At 50.5% G+C, this 13,305-nt stretch overlaps 8 protein-coding genes across 8 annotated transcripts; 3 read left to right on the forward strand and 5 right to left on the reverse strand.

Moving 5' to 3' along the window:
• Nucleotides 1–208: 208 nt before the first annotated feature.
• On the forward strand, nucleotides 209–1,094 carry CC77DRAFT_1090745 (hypothetical protein; the record flags this gene model as incomplete). Its single annotated transcript, XM_018529533.1, has 2 exons — nucleotides 209–766; nucleotides 841–1,094. 2 exons carry the CDS (start codon nucleotides 209–211, stop codon nucleotides 1,066–1,068), a joined length of 786 nt encoding a protein of 261 aa, XP_018390587.1. The 3' UTR covers nucleotides 1,069–1,094.
• Nucleotides 1,095–1,260: 166 nt separating this feature from the next.
• On the reverse strand, nucleotides 1,261–3,295 carry CC77DRAFT_304888 (alpha-ketoacid dehydrogenase kinase). Its single transcript, XM_018531154.1, has 4 exons — nucleotides 3,186–3,295; nucleotides 2,867–3,137; nucleotides 1,803–2,818; nucleotides 1,261–1,749 (listed from the first exon to the last, which is right to left on the reverse strand). Exons 2-4 carry the CDS (start codon nucleotides 3,044–3,046, stop codon nucleotides 1,686–1,688), a joined length of 1,260 nt encoding a protein of 419 aa, XP_018390588.1. The 5' UTR covers nucleotides 3,047–3,137; nucleotides 3,186–3,295; the 3' UTR covers nucleotides 1,261–1,685.
• Nucleotides 3,296–4,057: 762 nt separating this feature from the next.
• Nucleotides 4,058–5,106, reverse strand: CC77DRAFT_305036 (cytochrome c). Its single transcript, XM_018531156.1, has 3 exons — nucleotides 4,971–5,106; nucleotides 4,519–4,709; nucleotides 4,058–4,462 (listed from the first exon to the last, which is right to left on the reverse strand). Exons 1-3 carry the CDS (start codon nucleotides 4,984–4,986, stop codon nucleotides 4,343–4,345), a joined length of 327 nt encoding a protein of 108 aa, XP_018390589.1. The 5' UTR covers nucleotides 4,987–5,106; the 3' UTR covers nucleotides 4,058–4,342.
• A 530-nt stretch (nucleotides 5,107–5,636) lies between these two features.
• On the forward strand, nucleotides 5,637–7,035 carry CC77DRAFT_1016162 (NAD(P)-binding protein). Its single transcript, XM_018524165.1, has 5 exons — nucleotides 5,637–6,112; nucleotides 6,175–6,258; nucleotides 6,311–6,324; nucleotides 6,441–6,855; nucleotides 6,906–7,035. Exons 1-5 carry the CDS (start codon nucleotides 5,870–5,872, stop codon nucleotides 6,918–6,920), a joined length of 771 nt encoding a protein of 256 aa, XP_018390590.1. The 5' UTR covers nucleotides 5,637–5,869; the 3' UTR covers nucleotides 6,921–7,035.
• Nucleotides 7,036–7,156: 121 nt separating this feature from the next.
• Nucleotides 7,157–7,660, reverse strand: CC77DRAFT_1056968 (hypothetical protein; the record flags this gene model as incomplete). Its single annotated transcript, XM_018527964.1, has 1 exon — nucleotides 7,157–7,660. One exon carries the CDS (start codon nucleotides 7,658–7,660, stop codon nucleotides 7,157–7,159), a length of 504 nt encoding a protein of 167 aa, XP_018390591.1.
• A 150-nt stretch (nucleotides 7,661–7,810) lies between these two features.
• On the reverse strand, nucleotides 7,811–9,602 carry CC77DRAFT_305098 (hypothetical protein). Its single transcript, XM_018531158.1, has 2 exons — nucleotides 9,335–9,602; nucleotides 7,811–9,284 (listed from the first exon to the last, which is right to left on the reverse strand). Exons 1-2 carry the CDS (start codon nucleotides 9,379–9,381, stop codon nucleotides 7,886–7,888), a joined length of 1,446 nt encoding a protein of 481 aa, XP_018390592.1. The 5' UTR covers nucleotides 9,382–9,602; the 3' UTR covers nucleotides 7,811–7,885.
• CC77DRAFT_305097 (hypothetical protein) lies at nucleotides 9,603–11,021 on the reverse strand. Its single transcript, XM_018531157.1, has 2 exons — nucleotides 10,190–11,021; nucleotides 9,603–10,135 (listed from the first exon to the last, which is right to left on the reverse strand). The coding sequence occupies exons 1-2, from the start codon at nucleotides 10,713–10,715 to the stop codon at nucleotides 9,825–9,827; spliced, it is 837 nt and encodes a 278-aa protein (XP_018390593.1). The 5' UTR covers nucleotides 10,716–11,021; the 3' UTR covers nucleotides 9,603–9,824.
• Nucleotides 11,022–11,788: 767 nt separating this feature from the next.
• CC77DRAFT_925897 (required for respiratory growth protein 9, mitochondrial) lies at nucleotides 11,789–12,541 on the forward strand (the record flags this gene model as incomplete). Its single annotated transcript, XM_018533884.1, has 1 exon — nucleotides 11,789–12,541. One exon carries the CDS (start codon nucleotides 11,789–11,791, stop codon nucleotides 12,539–12,541), a length of 753 nt encoding a protein of 250 aa, XP_018390594.1.
• Nucleotides 12,542–13,305: the final 764 nt, after the last annotated feature.

Below are 13,305 nucleotides of genomic sequence, written 5' to 3' on the forward strand. Positions count from 1 at the left end.
CAGGTCTTGGAACGCTCAATCGTAGTGTCTCGTTGCTGCCACCTTCCCATCTAAGCCTCCCCCGCGGACATTGACCATCAACATCGAGACCCCACTCCGCTTCCAAGCTCCCTCCACATCCATACCCAACGCGCTCCGACAACATCGTTCGCCCGATCGCGCGACACAGACACAGAGCTTATCGCCAAAATCTTTCAGCAATGCAACAATGACATGGCAACCCCCAACCTCGGCCGGCGCAAACTTCCTTAGCCAACACGACACCGAACAACAACAATACGAACAACTCACAAGCAACATGACCAGTTCATCATCTGCAATCCCCGGTGGCCACGCATCCACTACTAGCGGTGGGATACCTGGAGAATATGGATTCAATACTCCACACAGTGCACATCAAGGACCGAATACACCTACACCCCAACACCTAGCCGGTAGTTCCAGCGCTGGCCCCAGCAACGATGCCAGCGCGGGGTGGTTCGACGCGCCGAGAGTATATCAGCAATCGCCACAGGGGCAAGGATCGGGGCACAAACAAGCAGGAGGATTATTAGGAGGAAGCGGCAGTGGTAGTGGTAGTGGTATAACTCCCAGCAAATCAATGCTGGAAACAAGAAGGAGTCTACAAGCGCGAGGCAAGAACTACCATTTTGGCGCAGCGGGACCGCAGGGGAAGGATTGGGAGGAGAGGCAGAGAAGGGATGAGGCGATCAGTATATTGGAGAGTGAGGAGATGCTTATGTGGATTGCGGGGGTGAGGAATGAGGTATGGCGATCTCTCTGCCCTCTCTTATATTTGTATTGTGGTGGATCTATGCTAACTCTTGATTCATGAGACAGAGTATACCGCAAACGCGCGCGCACTATCGGAACGTCGTCCTTGGCCTCACAAAATGGGAGAAAGATGCTGTAGCTTGGCGTGATGAGTGGGAGGTCCAAGGCTCGGGAGGTGGATCCGCAGAAGGGCAAAGTGTGGCAGGTGGAAGTCCGGCGAGAAGTGCGAAGGGTAAAGAGAGGGATATCGCCAAGATGAGAAAGAGGGTTAGTTCTGGACAAGGGCACGGTTGAAGTGGGGTAATTAAAGGTAGATGTGGATTGATTACGGCGTTGGATATTGTGGTTTTGGCATTTGTTAGTTCATGGGAAAGGACAGAGCACGGTTAGCTTTATACCCCTTGGCGTTTCCATATCAAGCATTACATGAAGTTTCGTAGGCAAGACGAACAACGTTACTATTTCGCGTAACTATCTTTCCGTCTCATTCTCATGTGTTTTGAGATCATAACATGGCATTCGCCAAACGCCGTATCGTATCATCATGCCTGGCTCAAAGCATGATACCTTTCAAGGTCGCAGGCACCCGAATCCGCGAGTGCCTTCAGCCACTTGTCTGAATAATTGTTTCAAGTCCAACATCTTACACCTCACATGCCTTCTTCCATACCTACATTCCTCCACCAAGGCTTCTCCCCGTCGCTACTCGCCTTATCGGCAAACATATCCGCCGCATCGCCCACCTGTCTCCTCTCGCTAATCTCCCTACTCACCTGACCAGACAACTTCAACTTCATCGCCTTGCTGGCCAGGAAAGGGTTGTACTTTCGCGAACCGTTACCTTGTGCCATTCCTCGGGATGACCGGATGAGTTCGCTCGACGTCCATCCGCCCCTCATGACGGGTAATTGCTATTGCAGAGGTTCTGATGACGAGGAGAGGCGGTTGAGGTGGAGGTAGACGTCGGTGCCATATCTAGATATCAAGTGTTAATGGATGCGCTATGTTAGGAGTGGGTTCATGCTTACCCTTCCATGGAAATCAACTTCAAATCTCCTCCAAAGTAGCGTGCGTATAGCCTCGATATAGGTAGTCCATAACCGAACCCAGCCATGGGAGCTTTGAAGTCGCTCTTGTTGAAGTCGGGGTCCAGGCTCGGCGTTTGGTCGACAGTCGTATACATGTACGTCCATACCAGTGGAATGGAGGATCTAGGGATGCCGCCTCCTTCGTCCGAAATCTTGATGGTGATATCTTCCTTGCCCTCTGCAACGATGACCTTGGTCACAGGGAACTCTTGCTTATCTTCACCATGTCTTTCCACCACAGCACGAAGCGAGTTCTTGAGGGTCTCGAAGAGCATATGCGACAAATGTCCAGGCACGTACATGAAGCTGATGTCCGGATTGCATACGAGCTGGACCTTTGGTGCGTCAAAGAGTCCGTAGTGGTCCTCACAAACGAAGCGCGCATTCTCAATAGCTTCTTGGGCGAGTTCTTGGACATTGGTCTTTGTGCAAATTATTCCGACGTAGTTGGGATCGGTCCGCGAGCGTTGGTCTGTCAGGGCGATGTGCTGGCCGATGAGCATACGAATACCGATACGCGACATGTAGAAACGGTCGAGGAAAGCTTGGATATTGTGGTCAATCTGCATCCTTTGTCTCTTGCGTTTCCACTCGAGGATGCCCTGCGCAACGGTGGTCACGACGCTGTCGTGCCGCCTCTTGATCTTCTCCAATGTGTCTGCGAACTTTGTGTTGTATGCGCCCAGCTCTGGTGGCCAGTCTTGTCCGTCGTCAGCCGCAGCATAGTATCTTCGGCTTGCGCCCTTGACTTCCTTTGTGATGCCACCGCCGTTTCCATTCGAGTTTCCGTTTCCGTTGCCATTCGTCGTCGGCGCAGATCGGTATTGTCCAGTTTTGATGCTAGGGTTCTGGGTCGGCTTGCTCATCAAGTTCTTGTCGCCGCTCTTCTTGGCTGGTTTTAGTAGTCGCTCTTTGATCTCGCTCGAGAGGGTCGGCCGGGGTAATTCGACGAGTTCCTGTTGAATGAGTCAACGCGCTCCAGCGAGAACCTCAGCAATACACACTTCAAACGACTGCGCATACCAATCGCGCACTCTTTGTATAGACGGCATCTCATTGAGGCCATCTGGAAGTTCATTGAGTTCTTGCACTCGGTGTGCTAACCGTATGGGCAGTTCCTCGGAGAGGAATTGTGACGCGCGGAAGAGGGTTCCCGTAGATGGCTTCTCTCCAAATTGGACCATTTGGCGTAGAGATACACCTGATAGGACATTAGATGGCTGCTAGGAATGACTATGGGTCCTACATGCCCGTTGCTGGAAAGTTGCTATAGTGCTATCCAAATGTTAGCGACAACTCGGGCTATGCGACAGACTCGCCTACTTTGATGGTATCCATCAACCTCTCGCTCCGTTTCCACGACATGATGCCAATTGTCGAGGCCGTAACGGCCTTTGTCGCTGCGTCTTCGCCAAAGTGGTGTTGGTGGTGGTGGTGTTCACTGTCGAGCTACCGAAGCCCAGCTCCGCCCCACTATGACGCTAATTGGTCGTGATGGCACAGGCCGAGGTAACGACGCGTTTGTATGCTCGGAAGCGGGTTGAGAAAGTGAAGGATGGAGTGGAAGAGAGACACATGTGCTCGTGTGCCCGGTGACACAGACTAGATGGTTGATGTACACGGAGTCTTCCGGCGATGACACCACTGCGACGAGCACCTGCGCTTCCCCCACACTTGAACTGCTTTCACGTGGAGAAGATGGGCAAAAGGCGCCATGAAACCTCACGCTTAAATCACTGGTATCCCGCACTTGACGAGACTGAGTGTGTCAATCTTTGGCTCATCTTTGTTTTTACTGCCCACGTTGACCTGCCCAGACTGACACTGTTGTCGTTGCAAATGCTCTTCCGCAAGCATCCCAAAGCTCCAGCCACACTACCCTCGGCTAGCTCTCGGAGAAAGCACCGGTAGAGCGCATGTTCCCAGTTCCTGGCTGCATGTTCCTCAGGTCCGAGCAGCGAGCATGTTCGGTGCTCGCGTGAGTCGCACCCTTGTGGCTAGTCCTGAGCTATCGTTGTTAGTCTGTACATTTTGTGGAAATATCGCGCAACGTGTCAGAAAATTTGCCATGTATGCCATTGGCTCAGTCTGTGGAGGTTTGTAGGCGTGCAATTGATAATTTCGCCAATTCTGCATCTTTGGAAGACGACATTAAGTTGTTCAAGACTACAGGCACTGCAACCTGTTCACAACATCATATTGAAGCTTAGGTATGGTCGGTAGAGGAGATTTGGTATTTCGAAAGTGCCACTAAGTTCCAAACTGGCTCTATGCTGCACCAAAGTCGAAAGACGCCCTGAAATGATACACCCAACATAATCTACATGGAGGAATAATGCGCTCTACTGCGCTTACCGCCTCCGTCGTTCGTCTATCATCGATGATGGTACAATCCAAACAGATTTTGGGTCGAAAAGGTATTAGAGAAAGGTCATGGCGTGTCGAGAGGATGGAATAAACGTTCGTATGACGAGAGACGCTTATTTGGTCTCCTCAGCGAGGAAGGTGATCAAGTCGTTACGGTCCTTGGGCTTCTTGAGACCACCGAAAGCCATCTTGGTTCCGGGAATGTACTTCTTGGGGTTCTCGAGGTACTCGAACTGTGATGTGTTAGCCGACGAGTCTGCCAGATGTGTCTTTGTGTGGCGAAACGTACGAGAGTGTCGTTGTTCCACTCGATGCCCTTCTGCTTGTTGGCGTCGGTGTATGAGAAGCCCTCGACCTGACCGGTCTTACGGCCGAAGAGACCGTGTAGGTTGGGGCCGATCTTGTTGCCCTCACCCTCCTTCAGGGTGTGGCACTGAGCGCAACGGGTCTTGAAGAGGTTGGCACCCTTCTTAGAATCGCCTGTGGAAGATGTTAGCCATGTGTCGTGGACAATTTTTCTTTTACAGCCGAACAATCCGCCACCGTCACCCCTTTGTCGCAAAGCTGCCACCTTGTGCACACCGCTTCTTGAGGTGCACACTACCCAGCCAGTAGGCCGCGGATAGTCTGTTGCTCATGAGGTTCGCATCTCGTTGTGCGCGCGGGCTCAATGGCTGGTGGACGCTCGTAGGCAAAGTGGAAAACGGCCGATGACGTCCGACAGGTGTCAAGAAAACGTACCCTTCTCGAAACCCATTTTGAAGATGTGAGGTTGGTTTTGGTAAGATTAAGTGTTGGTGGAGGTGAAGTGGTAAGAGGTAATGTGGTCGTGGTCGTAGTTGAGAGTCTGCTTGGGAGAAAAACTGGCGAAGTAGGAGTTGAGAGACTTGTGAGAGTTTTAAGAATCCTGCCGTTAGCCGCGATGAAATGACGGGCCTTGACGCGAGCACGGGTCACGGGATCAGCCAATCAGATGACAACTATAAGTCAGTAGCAAATGTGCTCGGGTGGAACCGGTCCGGGATGGCAAACAGGAATCGCGATGGAATGGCGGTGCAGACGCCGAATCTGGTCTCTGTTCCTCAGCCAACTTGCCGTTAGTACTTTCACGCCACGCCGCCCACTGCGACTCCCTAAACTATTTTGCTACAAACTCGGCAATCTCGCGTGGAGCTTGTGAGGTGATGCCGTCACCAATCTAAGAAATGTTGCGCTGGCTGCTATGGGCAAAATCAGCATTCTCCGTACCGCCAACCATGGGAAAAGAAATCAGCTTTTCTTTCTCCGGTGGTTGAAATAGAAGCGTCTGGACTATCTGGCCGCCCTGCAGGATGCTTCGTCCCCGTCCCTGCTTTTGGCACCAAATACGATATGTGAAGCCTGTACAAGGGTCCGCAAATCGATGTGACATCCACTAACCCGCGCACCTCCACGCTTCTGGTCCCCTAACATAACGGGCCAGGGTCATGAGTATTGTCCTCTGTTATCTGGACAGCAGCACATTACTATTTCAAGTGCCGACCAGGATCGTCACTATTCCACCCTCGTCACAAGCAGCCTTCTAGTGTTGATCAGTCACACTTCAGCCCCAGCTGAACGGTTGACATCATCGTTTGCCCCGCCACACCTCGACAGACCGAATGGACCAGATTCCAGGCATTCTATATGCCGACGAGGACTTTACCACATGGCTAATACTCGGCGCCAGCAGAGGCATAGGGCTAGAGTTCGTCAGACAGCTGTTAAATAAGAACGAGCGCATCATCGCTACTGTACGAGAGCCTTGGGCTGGTCATGCCAGTGGCTTGTGGGGACAAGCGGGGAGCGATCATGGCCGATGCCAAATGTATACATGTGACATTCTGTCAGAGCAGAGCATCGAGGTATGCGTGTCTACTAAATGCTACAGTACCATCTGAGATGAACAGAAACTGATCATGTACAGAAATTCGTTGCGCAGCTGGCAATGATACCGAACCTAAAGATAGACTATGTCGTGCTAAACGCAGGTGTTCTAAGGTACCCGAATGTAAGTCCGACATCGTCGACAGCATGCAAGGGAGCCGCACTAACCGATGTAGAGGGCCACTGAGCTGTATGTTCTCCATTACCCAACCCGTTGCGCCTTGCTGGTTCTGGCTAAAGCGTGCATTTCCAATAAACTTCAATTGCTCTCAGGTACTTGTAGTATCGAAGGTTAACATCTGGCAGATCGTTCGACGAGTTCGCTTTCCATCTGCACACTAACACAATCGGGCCTATCATCACAGCCCAGAAGCTACTTCAAACGAACATTCCTATCGGCACCATCACATTCATGTCCAGTGATTCGGGCTCCCAAGGTAACTTCCGCGAAATGGAAGATGGCTTCGCTGCATATGCTGCCTCCAAAGCTGCACTCAACATGGCGGTCAGACATATGGCTGCTGAGTTGAAGAGGAAAGACGATGATACCATCATCCTATGCATGCACCCGGGGGAAGTTGCAACAGACATGGCGAACGTCCAACTGCCATGGGAAGTCCAAGGCATAATCACGCCAGAAGAGTCGGTCATGAAGATGATCGAAGTCATCAAAAGCAAAGGCATACAACACAGTGGTACTTTCTGGACTTATGAGAACAAGGTCAGTACATTAAATCCTCACCCCTGGATTGTTGACTAATTTCGGTTTAGCCATATGTCTGGTGACAACTGGAGACGCTCATGGTGGCTATGGCTCTCATCTCATATTCTTGCATACTTTTCGCAAAATCTCCGCTAGGCAGTACCTATACCCATCTAATAGAATGCATATACACTAGTGTTTCATCAGCTATGATATTTGCATTCTGTATGAACATTTAAGGACTTCAAAGTCCGATATGACAGATGATCACCAGTCGTGTTCGCAAACACTTCCCTATGCCTGTCACCTTAATCCAATTCTAAGCCCTGTATCCTCCACCCTCAATCTCGCCAGCCATTCTACGGACTTCGTCTGTATCCCAATCCAACCGCTCAGCACCAGTGGGTAAGACATAATCGACCAAGATCCGTACCGGCGTGTTCACCTTCGCCTTCGCCTTCTCCTTCACGGCCGCCTTCTCCTGTGCTCGTGTGTTCATCTTTGCGATATCTTGTTTGTTTCCAGGATGCTTTGCAATCAAGACTTTGCTATTCGTGTACGTTGAGAGCTTCGATCTCGCAGGACCTACCTCGCCATCTTGACGGAAGACATTATGCTCTCGCTTTTGTCGCCTTCGCTGATGCAAGTCGCTGTCATTCTCAAGCTCGTTGTCAATGATAATAGTATCGGGAGGGAGCTTGGTGCTTGGTGTAGACAAGTCCTTGACGTTGGATAGTGGATTGGCTTTAGAGCGCCTCCAAAACGGAGGGCAGCCACAAACGCCATCTTGCTTCTTATTCTGAGGACACTTGCGTTTTCCCATTGTGATAACGGCTGGTGCTGATACGTCTTGGGTTCCGAAAGTAATTAGTGTATGGGAATCTTCCTGTTGTTGCAGTCGCGCGAACAACAGTCAGGAATAGCGATATGAGGACGTCAAAGTTATAGTTGAGAAAGAATAGGTAAAATATAACTGTTGGCGGTGGGGTGTGCGGCAAGTAAGAGGTGCCTTCACTTACGCACATCTAACAAAGTATCTACACGAAAGCTACCACAACCTCCCAATAACACTCGCTGCAACCTTGACCGCAACCAACGTCCCGACAGCCAACACCCCCACTCCAATCCCGAGCGCCTTCAAATTCCTCAGCTCATTACTGAGAGACACCTTCTTCCTCTCTCCAATATTACCCAGATGTGTCAAGGTATCATATTGTGGCACATACTTGAAATCAAATGATGTTTCCATGCCTGCCAATCCCCACTTCGCCTTCACTATCAACTGCCAGAAGATGTCCTTTGCGCGATCTATTCGTCTACGATCCGCATCGGGGAATAAACGATATGTGTAGCAATAGAAGATGAAAAAGAGACATTGGCCAGCCATGAGCGACCAGTAGTATGCGGAAACGCGCTTTAAACCGAGGCGGTCGCAGAGCGCGTTACCATTTAACCAGCGTGCACTGGCTGTCAACATGTCTGCCGAGGAGAAAGTTGGAGGCTCTTCTTTGAGGGCGTAGATGATATTGTTTGCCATTGTTTTGGACATTTCTGAGGGGTCGACTTCGTGGTAGAGGAGTGACTCCATGATAGCCTTTGCCTTTGCTGGGGTCGACAGCCATTCATCGGGCGTGCCCATCAAGTACCCGATGTAGCGCCATAAGGCTAGGTAGTCGTCAATCTCTTGCTTCCGAAGGAATATGCCTTGGCGAGGGAAACTGAGGTAGATGAGTGTAGAGGAGAAGGTACCGATCGTTGCTATTTGATCCAGATCGTTAATCGGTATCCCCCATTCTTCGACGTCGAAATAACTGGGTCGCTCCTTAGCGAGCTTCATGATGCGTTGTCGGACTGCGGCGTGTAGGAAGCGGACGCGTATCGACGAGGCGAATCCCTCCCCGCCTGGTTTGAGTCCGTCTAGTGTTCGTGTGCATTGGAGGATATGCTGTGTGGTTTCGAAGAGTCTGCCTCTTGCGACCTTTGTGCTAAAGCCTCCAGTTCGGGCTAATGTCTCGACCACTCGCGCAGCGCCCATTCCTCCTAGTAGCGATTGGAAAGTAAGACCAGTCAGGGCAGGCCCACCGTATCGGTAGAACACATCTTGCCCTCTTGCTATCTGGTCCCAGTCCACCCAATCTGGTACAGTCTGTACTTCGCGCCAAAGCTCTGCAAGCTTGGGATCGGAGTCGTGATACTCTTCCAGTAAAGTGTAGAGGTCCCTCTTAGGTACCGGCAATGGTTCCTTCTTCTCTTCCTCGGTGCCCGGAACTGACGATAGCGCGGCACGATTACTATCGTTCCTTGGCAAAGCACCCTTGTGCGGTGGCGAGATAGCGTTCAAACGATCAAGACATTCCTCTGCCAGAACATCGTACGAAAACTTCATAGGTTTCATCTGTTCCGGAGTCAGATGTTCAGGCGTCCACTCGAACCGGTAGCCCCAGCAGCTGATAGCGGTTAGTACGTGCGATCAATAGTCTTCCACTTCCGGACATACTCTCTGGTATTGGCTGTCCGCCTTTGAAACGGGTTCGACAAAGCCATGCTTGAGTAAAAACGAGTGCAGGAAAGACAAACTTCGCTGATGATATGCCAAACGCTCAAATAACGGACGAAGCAGAACTGCAGCACAAGTACGGCGAGGATATTCCGTCATATGATACCGAGGCCCTAGCGCGCATGGGTGCGAGGGGATCCACTTCCATTTTGCCGCATTCGCCCCGCGATCGAAATCTTTGGAGGAAACTGCCACCGAAGCGTTGCTGTCGAGATAGCGTGAAGAGGCACTGACATATGTTCGTTGATGTCACCACTCACGGTAGACCCGTTCGCCTACTAGTGCGGGGACAATGCTTGAAGGAGGAGCCGATTTGGACGTAGTTTTACCCTAGTACTAGCTTAAATCGAACGCTTTCCGGATACAACCAAGTATTACAACTACATCGTATGAACTCCTCGACTCTCTGACTATGCAGCCAACTTGCCCTTCAAAAGGTGAATAGTGGAATTCGTTCCACCACCCAGTATGTATAGTAGAGCACCTTGATTCGGTCCGAAGGCGTCCCTATTGTGTTCCTTGTCACAATAGCCATGCCAAAATCACCGAACCAGTAGAGCCCGCAGCTAAGCAGAATAGCTGCAACAGCAAACCCAAATGGTGCAGGTTGCTTAAATAGACGGAAGATGCATACGAGCATATTGATCAAGGTCGCGAGCCCGGTCAACCCAATATATACAAGCAACACAATAAAGATAGCAGAGCCGATGAGGCTTCCAACTCTGCCATCTTCATCTTCGACTGTGATCCATGAATCAGTCCTGGATGTATACAAGATAAGTTATTGTAACTTACACGGGAATGAGTAAAAAGCAAATATTGAGAAGAACGACACGACCAGAAGTGGGACCGCCCAGAAGCATGCAAAATTACGTCGATCGCTAACCATACAGTGTATATGGATGATGTCCACCAGAACGTGGAGTACGATCTGCATCCCGGCAAGTATTAGTAGTGGGCGAGATCCTCGTGTGCGAGCCATGGTAACGCCTGCAAGGATGACGGAGACGAGCGAGGAGAGTGTGACTACGGTGATATTCCAGCGTTCTTTCTTGAGTGCCATCCACGGAAGCAAAGGCCTCACTCCAAGGAAGTGACAGAGCATAACGTAAAAGGTGAGGGCATGAGAGACAGCGCCTAGAACCCCGTATGGTATACCGTAGACTTCGATGTGCTGCCTGAGGTTTTTTGCGTTTGTGACCTCGAGGGCTCGAGGCTCAGGTCTTGGTGTGTAAGAGTCAGCTGGGAATGCTTCTGTCGGAATGACAAGATAAGCTCCGAAAATTATGATGGTAAAGAACCGGCTAAATCGTGTAGACATCCTGGATATGGTTGATGGCTCGTAATGAATGGAAGATAGTAGTAGTTCAAAATAGAGAGATACCAAACTAATCGACAGGACTTAGGGTATAGGCACATATTTGAAGTGCCGTTGTCGCCCTCTTCGATATGCCGAATTGATCATCGCTGAACCTCCATTCCTCAATAGAAAGCCTTCCGCCGAAGGCGCTCCGCAAACTGCACAACGTTCTACATTTGGTGATAAGGTCAAGGACGTTGTGGCCCCCATCTACACTAGTCGTGCGCCCTCCGGCTACTAAGAAATAATCCCAACGAACGGAAAACGCCACTGAACCCAGCTGCACTTTTCAACCTTGTCGCAGTTTTCGTTATTTGCTCCACAACCGCTCGGTCTGTTATCGGAGGCCTTTGCAATCTCATGTGTACATGGGAAGAAGACGAAATAGGTTCGAATTGACGAGAGTAGGTCGCAGGAAGCGAGGTATCGTCTTGGCTTTCATAGCGCCTAAGCAGTACAACGATGGAGTTGACGTCCAACACACAGGAAGCAGAGAGAATCAGTAGCTGAATACGAAAATGGGCGCTTGAAAAGTATTGAAAATGAGACTAATGATAGGTAAATATAAAGCCTTATGGCTGTGAAGGAAAGGCAGGACTCAAGCTGTCAAGGATATGCGCAAGATGAGAAGGACCGAGGATACGAACGTAAGGCAAAGATCGTCGAGATTGTCAGGCAAACTCTTGCATCAAATGCTTCTAATGCTAAGTCGAAAATGGCATATCGCCTTGGAGACTCTCAAGCGAACAGGGCCTGAGTCTCGAGGGGTGCTGTATCGCGACAAGATGAGGAGACTACGGAGCTGGCAGTGTCTTGAATGAACATTTATATAAGAAAATATTGGAGGTATCACCAAATGATATGGAGGCGCATAGATCTATTCTGTACGACGATGCATGTTAGATTCTGCGATGATGGTGTTGGTGGTGAAGTGGGTGTTAGTCGCCTGCCTGTGGCAAGAAGTGCAGGTCCGTGCGATAATCTGATGAACTTTGAGAATAGAGCACCATCGAATCTCAAACATTGCGCCCATCATGACTTGCAATAACTGCGCCAGAACGACGCTCAGTCTCTTCATCCGCTCCTTCGTAAACTCCGAGCAACTCTTCGCTGCTCGAAGGCCGATACTACACCCGCAACAATCGCGGTTTTTGACCGATGCGCGTCGACCGCGCAAAGCGTCTATCATACCCACCGCGGAACCACCAAAAGCGGACCCCGAAATCGAAGTAGAAGATGCTCTCACAGGAGAGTTAGAACGAAAGAATGAGCGTCCGGCATGGGCAGTGCAAAAGGAGGCTTTAAAAGAGAAACTGGGAGGCGAGGCGTGGAACCCGCGCAAGAAGCTGTCGCCCGACACCATGGAAGGCATACGGCACTTGCACAGCACACAGCCCGATAAATTTACCACACCCGTCCTTGCAGAGCACTTCAAAGTCTCACCCGAAGCCATTCGTCGCATACTCAAGAGCAAGTGGCGACCATCCGACGAAGAATACGAAGCGAGGATGGAGAGGTGGAATAAGCGCGGAGAGAGGATATGGTCCAACTTGGTTGAAATGGGAATCAAGCCTCCAAAGAAGTGGAGAGAAATGGGTGTAGGTCGGACAGAAAATGGGGAGATGCCTAGGTGGAAGTCAAGAAATCGGAACCAGGTGGGCGTCAGAGACAGCATCAACGACAACTTCAAAGACTATATACCCGACGAGGATCTTATACCGACAGTGGATAAGTCAGGTAGGTCGAAACCGACAACTAGCCGCGTACCGTTGTCAGAGCGTTTATAACTCCGAGCGCACCCGACAAGTATGAGGATGGAACTCCACGGTATACTCTTCAACCTCGAAGAATCGACAAATTCAAAGCTGCCCCAATTCCTTATATACCACAATCTTGATGCTTCGAACAGGTTTCCTCGAAATAGTGGATATTGAGTGAACGTGCGCATCCACTTGGATCTGGTATCACCCAGACCATCCGTGCAATGTAGCAAAAAAGCAATTCTCATCCACACCTCCACACTCTTGCCCTGTGCCAAGTGGCAAGCTGTGACCTTTTCGGATGTCATCTACGTGGCGTAATTTCCTTGCCGCATATTTGAACATGAAATATACGATACTTCCACCACCGCCTTATGGGTTGGCTAGGCATCTGTAAACCTATGCACCGGGTATATCCCATTCAATGCACAGCTACTGAGCATACGCGTACATCGCGCAAGACGATTCAACTACTCATAGCGCAATACGAACCTCAGCCTGTGTGACCTGACCGAGCGTGGCTTTACCGGTCAGGTACCACGTTTGTCCGCTTCGAACTCATGAAATTAAGACAACATGCAATTCGTGCAGTAGCCGAGAGATAGCCTCGCTTAGCTACCGTCGAAGCGCATGTTGAGATTCTACCATACAAAGCTTTCCCAGCGCTTTCGTCTGCCGGGGTTTGCACAGCCTCCGGTCGGACAGTGCCCGCGGCCGCCGTATGCAAGCGCATGAGGCTGATAACATTCGCTGCGTCCGAAGAGGTATGAAAGGAAAGTAATCCCACCTAC

This window comes from Alternaria alternata (genome assembly GCF_001642055.1).
Source record: "Alternaria alternata strain SRC1lrK2f unplaced genomic scaffold CC77scaffold_2, whole genome shotgun sequence".
Classification (NCBI taxonomy): domain Eukaryota; kingdom Fungi; phylum Ascomycota; class Dothideomycetes; order Pleosporales; family Pleosporaceae; genus Alternaria; species Alternaria alternata.

Coding starts and splice junctions, on each gene's coding strand:
- CC77DRAFT_304888 (XM_018531154.1), bottom strand. CDS start 3,046: ATGGTCCAATTTGGAGAGAAGCCATCTACGGGAACCCTCTTCCGCGCG. Junction 2,819..2,866: donor GGTATGCGCAGTCGTTTGAA/GTGTGTATTGCT, acceptor CTCATTCAACAG/GAACTCGTCGAATTACCCCG. Junction 1,750..1,802: donor AAGTTGATTTCCATGGAAGG/GTAAGCATGAAC, acceptor CTTGATATCTAG/ATATGGCACCGACGTCTACC.
- CC77DRAFT_305036 (XM_018531156.1), bottom strand. Junction 4,463..4,518: donor AGTGGAACAACGACACTCTC/GTACGTTTCGCC, acceptor AACACATCACAG/TTCGAGTACCTCGAGAACCC.
- CC77DRAFT_1016162 (XM_018524165.1), top strand. CDS start 5,870: ATGGACCAGATTCCAGGCATTCTATATGCCGACGAGGACTTTACCACA. Junction 6,113..6,174: donor TGTCAGAGCAGAGCATCGAG/GTATGCGTGTCT, acceptor GATCATGTACAG/AAATTCGTTGCGCAGCTGGC.
- CC77DRAFT_305098 (XM_018531158.1), bottom strand. CDS start 9,381: ATGGCTTTGTCGAACCCGTTTCAAAGGCGGACAGCCAATACCAGAGA. Junction 9,285..9,334: donor CGGACAGCCAATACCAGAGA/GTATGTCCGGAA, acceptor AACCGCTATCAG/CTGCTGGGGCTACCGGTTCG.
- CC77DRAFT_305097 (XM_018531157.1), bottom strand. CDS start 10,715: ATGTCTACACGATTTAGCCGGTTCTTTACCATCATAATTTTCGGAGCT. Junction 10,136..10,189: donor TGCTTTTTACTCATTCCCGT/GTAAGTTACAAT, acceptor CATGGATCACAG/TCGAAGATGAAGATGGCAGA.